At 37.7% G+C, this 22432-nt stretch overlaps 1 protein-coding gene across 1 annotated transcript in view; it reads right to left on the bottom strand.

The window, feature by feature from the left end:
- PTPRD (protein tyrosine phosphatase receptor type D) overlaps nt 1–22432 on the bottom strand; it is a 406959-nt gene that overhangs the window by 53009 nt on the left and 331518 nt on the right. Inside the window, exon 27 of the mRNA XM_045562129.1 lies at nt 11484–11659. Coding sequence (XP_045418085.1) covers nt 11484–11659 — 176 coding nt within the window. The remainder of the gene's footprint in view (nt 1–11483; nt 11660–22432) is intronic.

The raw sequence follows: 22432 nt of genomic DNA, 5'->3' as shown, positions 1-22432 counted from the left end.
TCAGCCTAGTCACAGCAACCTCAAACTCCTGGGCTCAAGCAATCCTCCTGCCTCAGCCTCCCAAGTAGCTGGGACTACAGGTGAGTGCCACCACCTGGCTAATTTTTCTGTTTTTTGTAGAGATGGAGTCTTTCTCTTGCTCAGGCTGGCCTCGAACTCCTGAGTTCAAGCAATCCTCCTGTCTTGGCCTCCAAAAGTGCTAGGATTATGGGTGTGAGCCACCGCACCCAGCCAAAAAATGGGAGTAATTCTTAATGGAAAACTACTGAAATACAGTTTTTAGGTAAAGAAAGCTCCTAGTAGTATTTTATATTAGGAAGCACCCCTTTTACTTGAAAAAGAAAGAATTGAAAGTCACAATCTTTGGATTTAAACAAAGTCAATAGGCATTATCATTGTAGACACTAGAAATTTTTGGTCCACTGAACAGAATTATTAGATAATTATTTGCTTTTATGTTTAATGTAAATATTAGTAGCATTCTATGAATAACATTGTAATTTTCTGTTTCACAGAGATGGCATTTGCTCCTCTGAGGACTCAGGCTTCTTCCATATAGATACTGGACCTTCTAAAAAGGAGAGGTTTATCCTCTACACAATTTCCTAGACAAGGGGAAAAACCACTTTATAGTTATACAGTAAGCCAGATATTGAATTCACAAGGTTTAATCCCTGTGCCTTTTTTTCAACTTTGAGACGACACAAATACGTTTTTGATGAAAAACAAACAAAAGTGGTTCACAGTAAGATGAAAAATTTATGTTAAGAGGATTTAAAAAAAATACTTTGCATGTTTCCTAGATGCACAGAATACTCTTCTGTGTTTTATATTTCTATCATTTGCTCTAACACAAAGACAAAACAACACAAGAGAGAGAGAATTCTTTTTTCTTTTTTATTTTTTGAGAGAGTCTCACTCTGCTGCCTGGGCTACAGTGCCCTAGCGTCAGCCTAGCTCACAGCAACCTCAGACTCCTGGGCTCAAGCGATCCTCCTGCCTCAGCCTCCTGAGTAGCTGGGACTACAGATGAGCGCCACCACACCTGGCTAATTTCGATTTTTTTTTTTTAGTTGTCTGGTTAATTTCTTTCTCTTTTTAGTAGAGACAGAGTCTCACTCTTGCTCAGGCTGGTCTTGAACTCCTGACCTTAAGCCATCCTCCTGCCTTGGCCTCCCAGAGTGCTAGGATTACAGGCGTGGGCCACCACACCTGGACTGGTAGAGAGAACTTTTTATGGAGAATATTGATGTAGCATAACCTGGGTGAACACCTCTATATGTTCTCTGATCAAAACCTTGATTGTATGGGACATATTTGGCAAAGGCATGACTTAAGTAACCACGATTCCGATGGGAAAAAAATCATGAAAATTAGGCCAAAGACTTTGTTTTAAACCATGAAATAGGTGTCAAGTTGATGTCTCACTATGGAGGACAAAAGCAACTTTGGATGCCCCCTATTGTAATATTCAAGAAGATGCCAGCAATGCGTTGAGTTAAAGAAACAGGAGAGAAACTTAAATTCATTATTTAACAGTTTCAGCTGGACAGTAACCCTTTCAATTCAAAACCAACTGACCAAATCCCATGAGGACAAATATCACTGTGATGTGCACAAGAAAAGCATGTCAATGCAACAAAATGATCTATAAGGTCAGTTCAATGCACTGAACCAAATTCGATATAATTATATTTCAAAACTGAGAATTGGTTATACTCAGACCTTTTAGCAAGGTAAAACAAAGCAGAGGAAGGAAAAAACTGGAAGCCAGCTTTTATGTAATTTTTGGAAAAATCACTCCATTATTTAATCTGCTCCATCCGTAAAATGCAGGGAAAAAGTAAAGTGATACAAATTATTCTTGCACTTCTAGTAGTAAGTTTGAAACTGCACCTATTATTGGCTTAGACTCTGACCCCTGTAGAAAAACATGTCACAAAACATTACCATAAAGACCGAATGCTGTGGAAATTTCTAGCCAAGAGAAAAATTAAAAAGTTGGTTTTGAATTCAATTTAAATAATGCACTTTAATTTTATTTCTTTACCCCTTCCCTCCAAATGTTTCAAACTCAATTGTGAAGATCAGCAGCATTTTTTTTAAGCAAACATATTTAAACACTATCATTCTCTCTCAGGAAATATTACTCAAAGGAATCTTATGAAAAATAAATACCCAAACGTATGTGGAAAATGCACACATGTGGTCTCAGCAGAGGGATTAGAAGCTTTCCCTGAGCTTATCTGAGCAGCTACAGCGCACAGCTTCCCCTGTGCTAGCAAGCACCTCTCACTTCCTTTTCAACCCCATTCTCTGAGCAGCCTGCACAGGTTTCATATGATTTTGGAGGGCTGAATTTAAGAACTTAGATTTACTGACAAATAGCATTTTAAATCTTTCATTTTTATCCATACAGTAAACATGTAATTTCTGATTTCAACATTAGAGAACAAACATGGAGTGTAGTAAGGGGGGCAGGGAAACAATAGAAATAATTTTTTCCTAATTAGCTAATGCAAATGAACTAGCTCCTTTTTCCTCTCTTGAAATGTTTTACTTTGACAACAGCCCTTTCCCCACCCTTTTTTCCTGAGAGAAAATCTCGTAAGTTATTTCTAGAGAGAGTTACTGTTTGTTAGGCTTCACACATAAAGCTGAACGTGAGAGAAGGAATGAAGGCGGCTCCCTTCCAGTATATAAGAAACAGAAAGCAGGAGCTACTGAATACAAATACTGACTTTTGCCCTTTTCTATCTGATTTTGAAGTGACAAGTGGCCTTCAGAATTGATTCATGGAAGGTCAGCCAGAGTCTCACTGGATGCACAGAAAGCTGCTTTTCTATTTCCAGGACCAAAGCTCAGCTGTCTCATCTGTAAAATGGGAACAATACCAAAACTCCAGGGCTATTGTAGGGGTTGAAAATGATGCATAATGCACCTAAAACATTTAACCCAATGGCTAGCACAAACAGGCATTCAACACACACTAGCTATTACTGATTATCAGTTAGATTACGGTCTGGATTATGTTTTTGTTTGGTTGTTGTTATAAATTACCTAAATTATTTTAAATATGAAAAATGGGAACATGTTATTAATCTCAGGATATTGATTTAGAATTTTTTAGGTGCAAGGCAAAGTGTTAGCAGCTCTGGGGACACCACGGTGAAAGGGACAAGACAAGTTCCTGCCCCAATCCATCAGCCTTATTCACCAAGTTTGAAGGTGTGTTCAGACTTCCTGGTTCTCCAAACAGGTAGTTGTGAGATTCCAAGTAACTCCCTTAATCTACTTGGGCCCCAGTCTGTTGTGAGAATGTGTTAGGCAGACTCCTAGGTGAAAAGGGAGAACAGCAGAACCTGTTACCCAGGCTGTGGCTCAGAAACATTGCCCGGTGACTTCATCTGAGGCCTCAACTGAACGAGACAATTCAGACTTTTGGCTGAATTTGGAGGAAAGGGAAGGAATTTCTTGTTATTATCATAAAACCTCCTTATGTAGAACTTTCATTTTTCTATAATGATGGATAGAACAGTTGACCATTGCTAAATGTATGCTATGGATTTAATTTATTTTACCTTTTTCATGACAAACTTTTAAGAGAAAGTCTATGGAATGATAAAACATATTTAAATGTATTCAAAAGAAAATTTTGTCATTGCAAATATCTGGTAAATGTTGGTCCAGTAGGTCTGTTGACCACGCTTCGGGAAAATGCTCTTGTCCTAGGCCATTTTTACTCCCATATGGCTTAGTGTGGAAGTGCTTGGCAGCTTGTAGGCACTCAACAAGTAGTAGCCAACTTTATAATCAATTAACTGTGGTCTAGATTGGCTCATTTTTAAATTGCCTAAAACTTTCTGAAAACAAAACCTCCTCATTTCAATTTAACAAGGACTTATTGAGCACAGCAGCATGGCAAAGCATCAGAATTCCAGTTGAAACAGAGCAATACCTCCAAAGGGTTCTAGAATCACTGATATGAAATGCATTTGCCACATGGTACTTTGAAAAGCCTGCTCAGGGCCAGATTACTTAGCCATAGAAGGGCTTAGAATAGGCAATAAATGATATGTGGGACACCATAACTGTTGCTAACAGTGACTGTAAATCTGTACCTAGTTAAGTTTGGCCAGAGTAGTTGTTCAAGAGTCAGAATTTTTCTGTGAGAACTGGACAACACATATGCTAACAGATGATACAAATCAAAGTCATTTCGGGGAGTAAGGAAATGTCGATATCCATTTATCAATATCCACTTAATAAGGGGTACTGCAATAAAAGAAGTGTTTTAAATAAATATCAGAATATATCTTAGTGGGCAGAAAAATTATATGCTGAACTGTTTATTTGTATAGGTTATATAATGACTCTTCTGGCAATTTTTAAGATGAGATTTAATACTTGATTTTCCATAATAAGGATGGAGAGCATCTCAACGATTCTTTCTGTTTTAGCAATAATGGCATTCTCTGCACTCCACTAATATTTTGCCATATCTATTCCCAAATGACAAAATAGTCTGGTTTGTGTATTTCCCCTTTTTTATTCTATCTCTACTGACCAGTATTTAGTGGAGGATCAAGAGGCAATGGAATATTTTAAACGAGAGTGATATTAAGCATTTGACCACTACTGCATTAATAGCTTTTCACATACACAGCCATAAAACTGAAAAATATTATTCTCTAAATAAACCAAATTATAGGTCATAAAACTGCTTACTAGTTCATTGAGCCATTCTAACACTTTCCAAGCCATTTATTAATTTAATAAAAAGTTATTTCCTTTTGTTTGATGTGGCTGCCAGAAATTGACATAGGGAACTGCCCTGAATTTTTCCAGTGACTTCCTCCATTAACTTGATAGCCATTTACGTCTCAGGTTTCTGGCATTTTATCATACCCAGAACATAACTGTGTGAGGTGCTCCTCTGTCATGGCCAGGTGGCACTTGGATACCAGCTCCTCCTGCACAGGTTGGGCCCTTGGAGCACCCACCTCAGCCCTATTCACCCCTGAGGAGCACCTGGACAGAGAAAAACCATACACTAGACCCGAAACACCAGAAGACACAGAGATTAATTCACCCTTCTGAAAACCTTGGAAATGACCTAATCCAGCACAGAAGTACTACAGGTGTGAATGCAGAGAACGAGAGAGGCTTTGCACAAAGTCATCAGGAGCAAAGTTGCATCTCCTACTCTCAGCCCAGCTCTTTACTCAGGCCATCAGGCCTCTAATTGGCTTTAAGAGGAATGCTTTGGGCCTGCATCTGTAGGCTGCCATTCTAGGTAGAGGGGATGGGATGGGGAATGAAAGTGGAAAATCCAGGAAGCTAACAAACAGCAAGCAATTGGTGGGATTCTTTCCCTTTTATCTGACACTGTGTTTGCTGACAAGAGAAAACCAAGAGTGTGGAACTGGCTAGATAAGAACCCAAACATCCTTTAGGTTGCCAACAGGAGCATCATTCTTTCTGTTGCCAGTGTCCTATTTACATTAAGTATCTACCACTTTCAAAAACAATCCCATACATCATGCAGACTCCAAAGGCAATGTTTGTGCTTCTGGTCCTCAAGTTGCTTAAGGAAAAAGCAGGCTCTGTTGCTCTAGATAGGCAGCGTTTTAGGCTGTGGTTTGAGAAATTAAATGTTCAAGGCCTTCTGCGCTTCCAGTTCTGTTTGGAAAAGGACGCAGAGCTGGCATTTGGAAAGCATTTGCTCTCCATTAAACTTACCGAACCCTGACAAACCAGAGGGGCCAAGAATTAGTCTGCCACCGGCCAAGGTTGGGCTTTCCAAAACCGATAACGGCAATGAAAACAATAACACTGCCATTTATAATCTTCAATGGGATTCTGTCAAATTTTAACCCAAAAGGACCTCAAAGTCTGAAAAGAATCTCAAGCTTTGTTTTATAGGAAAAAAAGAAAATGTTTGATCAGAATCTCCCTTTTCATTGTTTCTTGCTCAGAATTGCCCTCGTAGCCACATAACAAAATGTAAATGTGTCTCTATTTCACCTTGACTCTCTGTTAGGGGAAGTTTACTGAGGTGACATTTAAGGCCTGGGAAAGACAAAGGAGGAGTGAGTAATCATTAGTTCATAAGTGTTCCATAAGCCAAATGTCAAGTTCGTTAAACTATTAACACAAGGAAGTTAACACCAGCCGAGTCTCTTTGGCCTTGAAAGCATCTAACCTCCACTCATCAGCACAAACAACAAAATTTAGTGGAGCAGGGACTTTCCCATTCTCTGGCCTAAGATACAACTAAAGTCATGATGCACAAAACATTTGATCTCCTCTAGTAATGGATGACATCAATTGGTTTCCAAGATTGTTTATTTGGGAACAGAAAATGGGATTTAGATATTTTGGAAACCAAGAATAGAATTCTTCACTTCCAGTCCTACATTTTCACTACTAATCAATGTGGTCCACATTGGATGACAATACAAATCATGTCCCATTTGTTGGATGTCAAGTTTTTACCCCCATCCCTGACATTTATAGCATTAAGTACATTCACAATAATATCTCTATAAGTGTATCAATCCCCACTATAAAACTTGCAAGACAATATAAGCAACAGTGAGTTTCAACTATGGGAAGGGCATGAAGGCAGGCTGAGGACACGTTGAGGAGGTGAGGACAAGTGAAAGCCATATGTCCTCTAACCTTGGTTAAGCCATTTCAGCTTCTAACACTAATCAAGTCTACTCAAGAATTTTCCAAGCATAAAGTTTACACGTTCCCTCTGTCCTGTGTACCTCAAGATGGTAGACCAAGCAGAAGAGAAACAGCAAAAGCAGACAGATGAAGAAAGAAAGAAGTGGACAACCACCCACTAAATAATAGAGCTTCCTGGGCCAGGAATTACCTTGGCAAATCCTACCTTGGAAACTCCAATTCTTCAAGCGAGGCTGCCAACCATGTGCTGTAGTTGCCCACAAAATAACATCCTTAGAGTGGAAATCCCAGCTGTACACATTTTACTCTCCCTACCAGTGCTTCATTTTTTCCAAACTTTTTCTTCCCTCTATGTGGTTGCCCAGACCAATTCATGTGCTTATTGGCATGTTATGAAACATGGAAACAATTAAAGACCACATTCTAGGGCACAAGAATGACTCCCTACAGAATCAACGAACTACACAGAACTTGAGAGGATTTGGCAATAAAGATGGAAACTGTGGAATAAAACACACTTACAGTATCTCATATCACACAGTCCATTCTACAATGGGTTTAAATTCATCTGTGTGTTTCAGGCATCAATTATACTTTACTTTCATAATCACCAGTTTTTAGCTTTATTTATTTCTATTTCTTTATATACCTGTATGAAACTCATAGGAAATACCCAACTTACACTTTTCTTTTCAGGGTCCATAACTGAATGTATGCACCATGCAGTCTTCTGAGTTAAGTTTGGGATTCCTTAAGGACCACATTTAAGGGAGAGTAATGGCATTTGAAAATCAAAGAATCTAAGTTTTCAAGTGACCAACTTAAGTTCAAAGTCACACTCCATGTTTATAAGGGCTTCTTTAGCCAAGCAAATGCTAAGAATGGTTAGTTCTCTAAAAAGAGCCCAAACTTCTAACACATGCCAATGAACCCAGCAGCCTTTTGTCTCAGTGAGCTGTTCTAACTCAGCAAAGGTACAAGCACACCGATAAACCTCAGACCTGAGTGACAACTTGAGAGTGAGGTGAACCAGGCCTAGGCAAAACAGACAGCTTGAAAACAGAGATGGGTTCTAAGGGCAGAATTCCCTAGCATCATAAAATAAATAAGAAAGGGGAGGGGAAACACAAAACTGAACTAAAACGAAACGTGGTATCAAGAATGTATTATCTTCAGTTATAATTATCATTACATGTAACCCATGTCTAATATTACTCATGATTTTTATATTATTTTGCTTTAAGATATGGGTGCAGTGAAAGTAGCACCTAGAATATTCCATTTTGGTCTATTCCCAGACTGATTGACAAAGGAAGTGCAAAAGAATCCCATGGTCTGAGCTCCATTCTCCTCTTGACCAAAATGCATGGGTGTGTTACGCTGGAAATGTGGGCAGAATTAACCACGCTCGGTGACTCTGTGAGGTCGGTCAGGATTCACCATTAATCACAGAGAAACAAACTCTTTTCATGTGAGAACAAAAATTAAATTGAATTGTTTGGAGGCCAGCTTTTGGGGAAAGCAAAGTTGTGATAATAAAGCCTCTAATCTCTTTTCCAAACAGTAAGAGTTGAGACTCACTGAGCCACCTTGCCACATCCCTGTCTCCATCAACACCCACAATAACCCTTCCACATAATCCAAAAACAAGAAATGACACTTTGAGGGATAAAGTGCCTTGCTCATTGTCATACAGCTAGTAAGGCTACAGTTGGGATCTGAACTCAGACATTTGGCCACCAAGTGCCCCATTTGACCACAAAGTGTCCCTACTTGGAACTATGTCACCGAGCTGCCCTTTTCTCTGCTGTTCATGTCCCCATGTAGTCTTGTGTGATATCATGCCACCTTTTCTTCTCTTTTCTCCATGCCAAATCTATGGTCAACAGGTATTCTGGCATACTTCCAGGTCACCGAAGCGTTTACACACACACACACACACACACACACACACACACACACACACTTTTTTCATATACCATGGGGATGAGTATTATTTCAAGAACTTGAGCCTTAATCTAAATAATGAAATTTCAAGCTTTAGCCCTTGGAGAGGTGATTTGTTTAAACTACCTGGACCACCTCCCTTTATGAGGGAGACTACAGGCACTTTCCTAATTAGAGCCAGGCTAGTTCAAACGCCTGCTTTGACACTGGCTGCTGGGAATTGAGAATTCAGAGTCCCCCAGGTCAGCCCACGGAACCCACAGCGTTCCTAAAGTATGGGGCTATAGATTTCAGTAACAACTAACCACTATGTATAACATTGTTTTTATAGTGAAATTCGATTCAAGTTCTTGTTTGAGAATCCAGGAATGCCTTCCCCTTTCTTCCTGCTACTTTAGGTGAAAAAGCAACTGGACAGGAAAAGGCTGAGGCGGGAATGAGGTGCGGGAGGAAGATGGAAAAGCAGATGAGATAATCTGAGGCTCCGGCACTTGGTTAAATCTCTCCATGACATCTGGCCATTTAATCCCAAGTGCTCCAGACTGGGGAACAAAGGGCTTTCAGGCCTCGGGGTGAGATTGGTGATGACTGAGACTCCCCAACTGCCTATTGGCTTGTGCAGGTCATCACAAGTCTGGGTACAGGCTGAACCACCACAGAATAAAAATCACAAGGCAGCATTTTAATTGGCCTCCTTAGGCCATTTAACAAAGGAGAAAGCTAACTTGCAAGAGCAAGGAGTAATTAATGAAGGGAGCAAACAGAGGTTCATTTAGTAACTTCCAAATAAGTTCCTCTGTCTGAGTTGGGGCGGGGAAGGTAGCCTGCAAAAGAAAGATAAACGGTAGGTATTTAAGTCACAATGCCTTCTGCCAAGAATTGCTCATTACCATCAGATGTTGCAGTGGCAGTGGGGCCAGTTAGAACTAACTTTATTATTAGAAGCAATTAGGGAGAAAAGGGGCAGAATTTCATTTAGTTATTTCAAAACAAGTTTCTGTGCACAGTTTAATGAAGGCCTGCAGTGTCAAGATAAAATGTGTGTTTTACTGAAAACAGCTTTTGCAAATGACTGCTTGTTACCAGCAGGTATCTCCAGGCAGAACAGACTGGGTAGGTTGGATTTACATGCATGCCGTAATATAATAGTTCAGCTGTCTCAGCTCCACAGACGTGTTAACAGGCAGTATGGCCTCATGGTGAAACACGTGTGTTCTGGAGCCAGACTGTCTGTCCTCAATTCTTATCCCTGACCTTGGTAGCAGAATGACCTTGGGCGACCTTTTGTAATTTTCTGGGCCTTAGTTTACTCATATGTAAACTGGAGATCATAGTAGTGTTTACCGAGCAGGGTTGTTGTGAAATATCAATGCACTTAATATGTTATACGTTGTTAGAGTTACTAATTTTTCTATCCAAGGATCATTTGGAAGGGGACTTGTTTTTAAAGAAACTGCTTCCTATGTAGGGGTTCCCCTGCGTACAAATCAATAGTACTTTGGAATGGGGTACTATTCCATTGGAACAGTATTTTGGAATTACATCGTTGGAATGCGGTTTGCATATAAAGTATGACAGATATTTGTCTTCACTGTCAGTGCCATTTTTATATAAATTCACATTTCAGACAATATTTCAACATCTCTATAAAATTCAGATGTTTTGAAAGGATCTGATTGCTTTTTTAGGTTTGTTAAACCAGCTGTGTACCACACCTTTTTATTTCCTACCTTTAAGGTACCAGTTGTAGCTTTTTAATATTTTTCTACATCTGAGCTTTTCCCTTACAAGTCCCCTGGGTGGCATTTAACTCTTCCCTCACATACACACCTGGGCTAAAAGAAACTGCCATGTGTTGAGCTTAGAAGAACAATTTAAAGAATCTCAACTGTCACACAATAAATGGGGAATTGGTTTTTGGCTGCCCTCTAAATATCCTTTCTGAGACTACCGTGACCACAGTGAGAGAGACCTCTCACCTGAGGTTTCAAAGTCTGCCTTGAATATTCCCCACTCTCCAGTGAGAGTGCATGCTATCTTCAGTGAATTCTCAGAGACCCCTTCATTAAATCTCATGGTTAAAGATTGATTTTCATCAGATTGCTACAATATGTGCACATGCACTCGGGAATATGGTACATGGCTTACCCATTATATGTTTTAGTTTTCCAAATCAACAGCATTTAACTAATGTGCCATGCACCATAATATTGGACCCATATGATGAATAAAACTCCTTTCTTGGACTTCATCAAGCAATGAATCCATATTAAAACCTATCCATTTTGGAAAAGTTTAAGCTAGCAAAATGCCCTTTATACATTTATGTGTTTTCTCAGCTGTGTATTAAGCCACATCATTCTTCTGGCTGCCCTGACTTAATTTATGCTAATGTGAATAATTGACGTAAGGGCCTCTTTTACAGAATTTTAGATCTTATATTGCAGATTATAAGAAAGAAAAAGTTGAAAATACTGGGAAGTACATCTTGGTGGGATTCTCCCCAAAGCCTGTAGAGTCTTAGTCAATGTGAGTTTTAGAAAGACATTCAAGCTATTATTTATTTTCTCTAACCAAGTTTTCTATTTCCTTGAATACTGCTTTTTTTTTTTTTTTTGGCAATCATATTGTAACATGGGAGAATATCTTTTTTGAAAAGACCCAGAAGAGTTTTAAAGAATAGTTTAATTAGGATTGTTGATGCCCATTCACAATTAGTGTCTGTTAGAAAGTTAAACCTTAGGGAGGGGTTAGATTAACAGATGAACAGAATAAAATATGCAACATAGGGACTCTGAAGGAAGATTTTTAAGAGGAAAGAATTGGATATTTATTCTTACCCTGGATCTTTCTTCTAGTTTTGTCATCATGACAACTGTGGCACTTCGTTGCTCCCATATCATTCTCCAAAAGTCCCCAAATGTTTCGGGGAGAGATCCCTGTGTTGCAATATAGGCATTTTGTTTCCTATAACCATCTATGTAGTTGGCATTCACATAGTCACTTCCTGGGATGCCTGTAAAACAAGGAATGTTATTCAACCACGTGAACACATCACAAGAGGAAACAGCCTGTGACATGACATAATGGCAATTCAATATTATTGTTCCACCCTATGCTAGAGGAATCACAATACATCTAAGGTCAGGTTTTAAGCAAGATTAAAAAAAGATCCTATCAGGACCATCATGTTAAAAAACTGTACAAAAGAAGGTGTCCAGTCTTCATATTATGACAGTGTGTCAGGTCTTTATACTATGACAAAGAAAGAGTCCATAGAATGCCTTTTCTCTCACAGGCTGTTTTTTCTATTGCAGCAACAACAAAAAAAAATAGTTTGCAAAGGACGATAAACAATCTGGTAACAATCCTCACTCATGTTCTTCCCCATTTCTAGAAAAAAACTAAATAAAAAATGCCTGAGCCTGAAAATGCAATATAAAGTGGAACATGTGAAACAGTGAAAAATAACAGTGAAAAATCCTTTGCAGATTTAGCTAACAGGAAACTCATGTATAAACTCATTTAATCTTCACAACAACTCTATGAAGTAAGTCCTGTCATAATTATCATCTCGCAAAGGATAAAACTGAGGTGAAAAGAGGTCCAGAAAACTTGGCCAAGTTGCCCAAGTTGGTAATTCAGGTTTAATTATAAGCTGCATGTCTGCTAGGTCTGTGTCTTAACCTCTGTGGAGCACTGCTTCTCATTTTCAAGCTCATGGATTGTTGTAAGTAGCACATGAATCTCTCCTTCGATTAGAACAACTGCCTGCTAATTGGTTGTCCCACTTCTACTTTTGTCTTCTCCAGTCTGTTCTCCATCTAGCATGAGAGCAATTCTTAAAGACATATTTTAGACATGGTGACTTCTCTTCCTCAGTGACTTCCCCTTATACTTCAAATAAAATCTAAACTCTCAACATGGCCTATAAAGCTCTGCAATTCTCAGACTCATCTCATTCCACTCAGCCCCTTGCCTTCTAAATTCTAGACATTAGCCTACTTCAACTGTTAGAAAACATCTCTCTCCCACGTTAGCACAATCTGCATCCTAGAACACTCTCTGTCTCCTTCCCGTTGTGAAACATGGAGCCTCCTTCTCAGAAGGCCTGCCCTTGAATACCCTGGGACTTCAAAATTCCCTTGACAATAATTCTTTACAGTACTTATAACAGGTAATTATATATTTGTTTGTTAACTTGCTTATTGCCTGTTTTGACCACAAGACCATGTCTCTTTTATTCATCTTTGCTAACTCTAGTGACCAAAAAAAAAAAAAACAATAATAATTTGTCCCAGTTCCAACATTTAATAAGTAGCAGAGATGTAATTTAATGCAGATATTTTGATTTAAAGTCTAATTTTCTTTCAGCAAAATGGCTTTAGGAGGTAGATAGGCAAATTTGAACTTATTCCAAGGAGAGTGGCTGGAGTGATTAAGGAAATCAAAGCTATTCCATGTGAGAAAGAAATACACATTATAGCCTACTAAAAGAAAAGGTAGAAGTTGGGGATGAAAGCTGCCTTGAGTATCTAAAGAGTGGTTTAGATTTACTCTGTTGAGTCCCAAGCTTTCAACTCTGAAGGATGTAACTATGGAGAGATAAATTTCATCTCCGATATAATAAAGCATTTTCAAATAGTCTGAATCAAAAGGGAAATAGGTTTCCTTGGGAGAGAATAAGTTGCCTTTCCCTCGAGGGGAGCAAGCACTTTCATAGGGATAGCAGCATGATATGGGAGGTAGCACTAGAATATATGCATGTCCCTATTAGCCCTGGGAAAATATGAGTCTTGGGATCATGAGAAAAAAAAAAAAACTTTTTTTCTCATAATGGAACATATGTTCCCAAGCTAAAATTATTATATTTCACTGATTGCCACTTGCAATTACTTTGACTGCTTTTCTGATTCCAGTTGTAAAACTGATCCTCTCAAGAAAGGTAATGAAAGTCAGATGGCAACCACTGTGCTCTGAGATGAACACATGGATATGGAATACTACCAGCATTAGCTGAAAAGCCTTTTGAGCAAAAACTGAAATGCACGGTTGGTTGTAACATTATTCATCTATTACAGCTACTCAAGAAGCAGTTGGGGTTCTGGCAGCCCTTTGTTGATAAAGATCCCATTCCTCCCCAACACCAAATTACTGTAGATTCAAAGGACAATTTAAATAAAATCCTCAGATTACAACCACTGGGAAGTACACGCATCTTACATGTCTATAGGATTGGGTTCTGAGCCAAGAATGAATCCACTTTATAACACAGGAAAAGCCCACTTTCAAAAATTTTAATTCAGCAGTTAGCAACATTAAAGAATTGATAAAAAAAAAATTCTGGCGAAGGGCCTCACTCAGATGCCAATATACAGAAAACTTTTTCCCAAGAAAAATCAGAATGGAGAAATCTGGGTTAAATGATTCAGAAAATGCATCAACTGGGCACTGCGCCATTTTCCCCCTTATGAAAGATAACAAATGTGTCTGAACAATGCATCTGAGGATAAAGAAGGTACATGTGAAAAGCATCCTTAAAGGAAGGGAATCAGACCCATCCAACTCTCTTTGCGTAAATTTTAACAGATTATTATATAATGAACCGAGTTTTTTTGATGTACTGCTCAAGTTTGAATAATAAATTCTCTGGGTTTTTTTTTTTTTTTTTAGAGGGGAAGATGGGTTCTTACTGAATAATGGTTGCACTCCCCAGGATAAGAATACAAAAATTCTGCCTGAAGACTACTAGGCACCTGGGATCAACACTGTACCCCCAAATGCTTTAAGAATTTGGGAATTGTTATTTTGAAAAGAAGAAAATTAAAAGCAAAAATTAGGTCAATGTTTTATATCCTGAAAATAATGCTGAGTCTCTTCTTCCATTTTAATTTTAAGACTTGTTTGTAAGAAGGTAAGTAGTACCTGGAATGAAAGCTTCCTTCTGGAAAACATACTAGGGTGAAAAGACATTTCAAGTAAGTTCTCTCTCACAGATCCTTTGCAATGTGGAGATGTGAGAGGTAGCTATATTCACCAGAAGTTCTGAGATCTAATGAGTCCCGTATTTATACAACTCAATTTAACAAGCTATGCAGTAAGACGAATGAGAAAAATTTCTGGAAAGAGTGGTGGTTTGTCCTAAAAATATTAACCCCAGATTGGAAGCTAAAGTTAAACAGCAGTTTGTTTCAAGTAGATGAGACCCCTGTTTTCAATGTGACATATTTAGAAAGAGTTTTCAACCAATCCTATGAAAATACACAACATGCTGGCTTTCCAAATGTTTTCGTGCCCTGAAATGCTTCTTTAGTAGTTCTTGTTTAGGATATTTCTACTGGGAGGCTGGATCTACAAAATTCTTTCACATTTTTGGGGTGACCTTCTCTAAGTAACACATATTTGTTTATTTAATTTTCAATCCTCTGCCTTATCCAGAAAATGATTTGCATCTGCTAATGCAACACTAATCAGAGTGCACAATTAATCCAAGAGAAGTGTGTGAGAATTAATTGAATTCCTCTGGGGCTATGATGGATGGAAATCTAACTTACAATGCAGTACTGAAAGAATATAGAATTACTATAAATTAGCTGATTGCTTTTATTTCTCTCAAACAGACCTTCTTCCAATACTATAACAACAATGTTTGGTTTGTTTTTTGTTTGTTTTTAGTAGGGCGAAGCATTGTTAAAATAACAAAAGCATGACAAAGACGTTTACTTTCTGGCGATTATAGACAAAATCTTAGGACAGATTGTCCCTAAGGTAGAAACTGTCTCTTGAATTCAGTGGCTTTAATGTCATCGTTCAAGAGCAGTTTAGATCTAAGACCTGCTCTTTCCTAGGAGTCCATGTCTTTACTGCATTTGTAAAAGTGAGGAGATTTTCATCATTTCTCATGTACTGTTTGGTGTGCATTCTCCAATTAACGACAGTCATGTAAACAGTTCTAACAACATAAATGTTTGTCATCCTAATTTTATGCATGGAAACCTAAGGCGAGACCCTATAATTTCGTATTATACCAATATGCTCCATTCCTGTGTTATAGTGTATTTTCTCCGTTATAAACTGTTTTTTTCTTGTGGCACTTAAAGATATGACTTACATGCTTTATACTGGGTCTTTGTGTTTTGGGCTAACTAAATCTGGAAAACTCAACACAGATTGTGATGAGGTTGATTGGTAGAGCTGTGTTTCTGTGTTCTTCAGGCACAATAAGCCACAGCAAACAGCTATTGGAACAGAATTAGGCAAGTCTTAGGCTCTCATTTTATTTGCTGGTAATTGCAAGTTAGTTTTCATTGGAAAAATAAAACTGCACATGGACTTTGGACTCAACTGTTCTCTTAATTGTCTGCAAAACTATGGAAACTTTATCATGAGTTCAAGATGCAAGGACAGTGTGCTTTTTCTTCATCTAAGCATGAGATTAAGAGGACAGGGCTTCATGACAGTGTTTCTGCATGTATTTGAATATTAATAGAAGGAGAGGGAATCCTTGAAAGATGACGATACTCTGAAAGAACATTTGTGATGAATAATTAATTACTGAGGACTGCTTTAAAACCTTGAAAACACTTTGCAATGTCAGTGAATATACTATCTGAGCTGTTTTGTCATGGCAGGGTTAGAATAAAGTTTACTAAGTCTTGCTAACTTGAGGATGACTAATTGGGCCATGTGGCTTTCTTAAAAACAACAACAAAAAACCACCCAACTTGCTGTGAATTAGATTTTTGGGGTCAGAAGATAATTTGATTTTGAAAAGTTGTCTCTTGTTGAAGGGGTGTTTATAATTATAACAGGTTTACAATAAAGCTTTATGAGCTCATGTTAAGTGAAAAATAGGACCGAAAAGAACGTGAATTATTTTGTGAAATTAAGTTATCATAAGGAGAATGGTTCACACTTTCTTCTTCTTCCTTTTTTTTTTTAAATTTACCTGTAAACCTAGACTTCCTCTGAGCAATGTTCAATACTTTTATATCCCACCACACTGTAGGGAAAGTCATGTGTGCATTTGAAAGTCTTGGGACAATATCAAGCACTTGCTAAGAATTTAGAAAAACTGACCAGAAAACATGTACTCCTGCCTAGGGCTGTCGGTGGTTTGCTCTTTGACCTTTGGCCAGTTATTCAACTTGTCTAGACCTGTGATTGCTTATCTGCTAAACGAGGCGTGTTGGACAAATTGATTCCCTTAAGTCCTTTTGAGTTCTAAAATAAGATGTCTCCCTGTGCTTTTCTTAACCTTCTTGGATTTGGAAATCTCTGCAAAGTTATTTTAAGACAGGGGCTTTTTGTCTCTCAGATTAGGCAGGAACCCACTCTGATACTCTTTCAGGCTGATTCCTATTGCTTCTCTCTCTCATGCTGAGATGAGATTTTTTTTCAGTGAGGCTGGGCTGGTACTTCCAATCTTGATTGGAGCCTGGTGGGGTTAAAAAATAAGCAAAAAACAACAGGAAGTGGTGGCACTAGGCCAGTAGGAAAGAAGCTCCCCTTGGAGTTTAGGAGGTAAGACAGGATAAGAGGCAGCCCCGGAAGGAGGGCAGAATCCCATGCATGGCTCCAGCCAACCACTGCTGAGGTGGAGATGGGCGTTGGGCTGAATGGCTTACTCTGCTTTAGCTCACCACGTGCCTTCAAAACCCAGGCACTTTTATTTCCTTTAAGTTCTACAAATCCTTAATGAAGTGAGGATTGTGTCAAAAAGAAATTGCTTTTTGGTAAACCAGTTGATTCCCTGTTTTAAGATAGAAGTACTCAAGACTCAGTAGAGCACAAAAGCTACCTTTTATTGAGTAAATAATGTCCCCTCCTCCACTCTAACACAAACAAAAAACCCGAACAACATTAAATTGCTGGTTAAGACCTATATTGCAATTTTCACAACTCACAATGCAGAAAAAAACATTTACTTTGCGTTCACCAGCAAAACTGGAACTCAGAAAATAGAAAAGCAAAATTTAATAAAAATGTATAAGTAAATTTATTTAATTCTAAAGGACACAGGCCTTTTTATTTCCTTTCCTTGTATCACGGCAGCCACCCATGGCTGCATCAGACCTGGGGAAATGAAGGATTCTTTTTGCAACACACCAAAGGAAACAAACATTTCTTGCAAAGACGCAGTATATTATTTGCCACAGTATCCCCTGACGTAGCTGCAGTTTGGAAAATGACCCTCCACATTTCTATAGAATGCAGGACAATTTTCTTTTTGAAGCACGTGTTGCTTTGTGGGCACTGCAGCTCATCACCACAGTTAGCTAATGGGGGAGTGGATAACCTTCAGAGTATGTGAACCCAACCTGCAACTTCTCATGGTTGTGTGTACTCCTCTCCTTGATTTTCCATACCTCCACCCTGCTGAGGAGGCTGGGCTTTGAGAATGGACCCAGGAAAGGAGGTGGGGGATTGAACTGTCGGAATACACTGCAAGATCAGCTGTACATGTTGGGGAACTGTCTGTCAGACACCTGTGATAGAGGGCACTCCTCTCTGGTTAGGGAGCACTTTGTCCTGAAATAAAGCAGATTTGGGGTCACCGAAGCCTACCTTTTTGGCCACGTCACAGAGTTGTATTCCAATTAGCTTATATTAATAAGGATACAATTATTATAGGGGTTTATCTCATCATGCAGTAGTCAGAATCAAGCATGGGATGTGAATACATTTCTGTGGGTAAGAAATAACTCAGATCTGCACTCTCCTCATCAATAGTATATGAATATCGTGATCATAAAGTCCTTAAGCAAGTACTCCCAGGAGAATGAAATGAGTCAATGCATTTGAAATTTCTAAAATGCCATATGGATATTAGTTATTATGATTGATGTAATAAGCAAAAATGAAATAAGTCCACTCATTCCTAAATACTGTACTGATGAAAAGTAATTCCAAATCTGTAAGGCACCTTTCCAGCTTCTATATTTAAAAAAAAATTATCAGAGAGGACAAAAATAATTATTTTCCAACTTCCCAGCAACCTACAACTTATATCTACGCTCCAACAACAGAGCTGTAGCACAGATGATGTAGGTTTCTCTACAGCCTCAGAGTAATGCAGTGTAGATTCATTAAAGTAATCTGCATAGATGTACAATAAAAATGGGGAAGAAAATCCCAATAACTGAACCAAAGACAATAGAAATAAAAATAAACTACTCCCAATGCTTTCTGATTTTACTCTTTGATTAGCTTCCTGAGAACAACAATGGGGAAAAAAAAGCCACAATACGACCAGCCATCCCTTAAAAATGCTTCTTCTCTCTTCTGGGTAAGAAGAATCACCAAGTATAGTCTCAGGTAGGAGCTGGGGACTAACAGATCCCCACACCACTGGCTCAGTTACGTGTAAGAGAAAGATGCCATTCAAACAGCTCTAATTATGTTAGTTGTTAGGAAGCCTGCAAGCACCTGTGAAATTGTTCCAAGTTTCCCAGGCTATGTCCCATCTAGCTTTCTATTTAAGACAAATTAAGCTACAAAAATTTGTCTGTTCACTCTCCTCAAAAAGAGAGATGCTTTTATGTATTTTTTTTAAAAATACCTTAAAATAAAAGGATTAAACTTTGTCACACTTGTAAATAATTCACTCGAAAAGTGAATGACAATGCTAAAGAAACTGTGTTATCCATGTAAATCAATGAATGATGTTCTGAACATTGTGAGAAAAAAGAACTCAACCAAGAATTGGATGGGATTTATAAAAAATGTTTTTTTTTTTAAAATAGGGTATGTATTCTAGCAAACATGCTACAGTACTTGAAATACAATTTCAAGAGCAAAATAAAACAAACACCAGCTTACCCACAAACGAGTGGTTAGGAAGAGGGGAGACAGAGGACTAGAGGGAGGAAAAGGGGACATATTTATTGAGGTTACTTCAGAAGGATCACATGGCAATTATCAAAGGAATTTATAATTTTAATTCATGATGTTAGCGCTTCATATGGAATATTTATATTCACTATAATTAATATTCTATTAGAAGATGTTGGGTAGAATGTATAAATTTATTTTCCTGAGTTTGATTTTACTTATTGAAAATAAATCAGATTACTAAATATGGACTGAAAAAAAAAAGATATTTCATAGCATGGGTATAATGTGAAATTGGAGAATATGTTAACATGTGCTGACAGCTGTTTTAAATGAATCGCTACAGACTTACCCACAGAACATTCTGCAGAAGAGGCTGAGACAGGATTTAAACATAGAGTACTAGTGTGGAAGCAAATGGTGAATCAATATTACTGAGGAATAGTAATTTCTTGTCTTTATTTATTTATTTTTGATTAGATTTATCTTAGGGGCGGTGATTCCCTGTGAGTGGCTTTCTCATTTTAAAGGTGCTAAATTGCCCATCTCACAATAATCAAATTGTTCTAACGTCATCTATATTATTTACACTTGGATTTTTTTTGAATTGCTCCTATTATGCAAATCAAACAGCTGATGATATATTTTGAATTTCCATTTAAAAGAACACATTCTTCCCCCTGTTGAAATTTGTAATGCTATTATGGGTCTGGTTTCCATTTATCAAGCACGAATATTTTCTTTCTCTTTGCAGAGAATTCTAAATATATGCAGCTTTCCCATTTGTATATTATTAATTTTCCCATAGATCATATACAAAAGCAATTCCATCTGCGGTTAAAAGGACCTATCTATAGCAGTAATAAAATTCGTAACACTAATGATAAACTTAATAGTTCCCAATATTTATTAGGCATTTTCTTTGTGCCAGGAACTCTTCTAAGGGCTTTACATTCATTAATTCATTTAATCCTCCTAGTAATTCTAGGACGTAGGTACCATTAAGAATTTTAATTTACAGATGAGGAAACCTAAGCATAGTCACTTGTCCAAGCAAACTCTTCAGCAGCAACAAGAGCCTAGGATGCTTTAATATAAAAGAAGTTCTTGAGAGGCATATGGTTCCTTCTAAGAAGGTACTCATTAAAGAGATGAAGGAAGCAAAGTCACAAAACTTTAGAATGTAGGCTCCCTCCCATAAGAAAAAATAAAACAGTGCTATGATCTGAATGTTTCCCTTAAAATTCATATGTTCAAACTTAATCACCAATGTGATAGTATTGAGAGAGCTGAGGCCTTACAAGGTGATTAAGGCATTAGAGCAGAGCCCTTGTAGTTAGGATTAACACCCTTACAAAAAAGCTTGGGGGATTGGGTTCTCCCTTTTTCCTTCCCTTTTGGTCATGTGAAGATACAGTGTTCCTCCCCTCTGGAGGACGCAACAATAAGGTACCATGTTGGAAGCAAAGAGACTGGGCCCTCATTAGATAGTGAACTTGCTGGCACCTTGATCTTGGACTTCCCAGACTCCAGAACTGTGACAAATAAATTTCTATTGTTCGTAAATTACCCAGTCTATGGTGTTTTGTTATAGCAGCACAAAGGAACTAAGACATAGACCCATATTTTACTAAGCTTTCTTTAATCAGATTAATAAGCACTAGTATTAAAGAATACATATAACATGTTGTGGTTTATTCTTTGTAATTTCCACTCTCTCATAGATAAAACCATTTATACCTATTTTGGTGAGAGAGACATATACCAGCCAATAATCCTATTTAGAATAAACCCTCTAGTTTTTTTTTAAAGAAGCTAATCCCTTAATGTCCAAGATTTAATATTTATTTGCCTACTTATATTATCTTTTGGTCTCAGGATTTAGAATAAATGTTCCCAATTTTAGGGATGGTAGGAAGGGTCTTACACATGATCATTTTATGTGAAAATAGAACAAAAGACATTAAGTCTCCTTAATTAGAGAATAGGTTTATAGAAGGGCTTGTATGTCCATGAACTATCTGAAATTAGTGTGCAAATAAAGTGTTTAGGTGCCTTTTGTTTTCAAGTGGGGTTTAAAATGTCATCAAACTATCAAAAGGATCTAGCTCCCCTAAACAGTTACTATTAACTGCATTTAGTGACATGCTCAAGGTCATATAGTTGTTTAAACTGGGATTTACTTCCCAGTCTCCTGCCTTTTCCCCCAATATACCTTAAAAAAGTAATATTAAATAAACAAAAAAAAAACCCACCTGAAAATCACTTACGTGCTATTTATTCTTTGAAGAAATTCACTTTGACTGGAGTCTAAGAACATAACTGAACACCTCTAGTTCTAAGATTTTTATCATGTTTCAAAATGTATTTCAAAATTCCTAGGTAGTCTTCCCAGCCAAAGAGGCACCATTTTTGAATTAGGAATGACGTGCATAAGCATAGCCATTATGACTTCAAAATTGGCTACAGGCCCAAGTCGTCTACTGCGGAGAACAGTAGCCTTGAGACTGACATATAATAGCAATTTAGCTCTGCCACTTACTATTGATCATAAATAAGTTACTTGACTTTTTAAATGTTTTTGTTTTCCCATCTTTAAATTCAGATAACTGAATTTGGGGGTTTGTTCTCATGTAGATAATATATATAAAATCCATAACATGGTGCTCAACATGTAACAGATACCCAGACAATCCTATCTACTATAACTGCTTGTCTTTGTTGTTAAGTTGAAAAGTAGCATTTTAACTCTGCTCTATATTTAGACTTGGTTAACAATTCTTTAAAAATCCATGTCAATATAGCTTTTAAAGCAAAATGTTAATTATAATCCTACTAATGGAACTATAGTACTGGCAGCAGTGAAGATTAATTATATTTTAGAACAAAAACCTCTTTTTTATCCAGGACTATAATTAATTTGTGCTAATTACAGGGCACTCTGACAAATAACCTG

Source organism: Lemur catta, chromosome 10 (genome assembly GCF_020740605.2).
Source record: "Lemur catta isolate mLemCat1 chromosome 10, mLemCat1.pri, whole genome shotgun sequence".
NCBI lineage: Eukaryota > Metazoa > Chordata > Mammalia > Primates > Lemuridae > Lemur > Lemur catta.
Note: the sequence above shows the minus strand (reverse complement) of the source record. Positions and strands in the feature narration are given on the sequence as shown.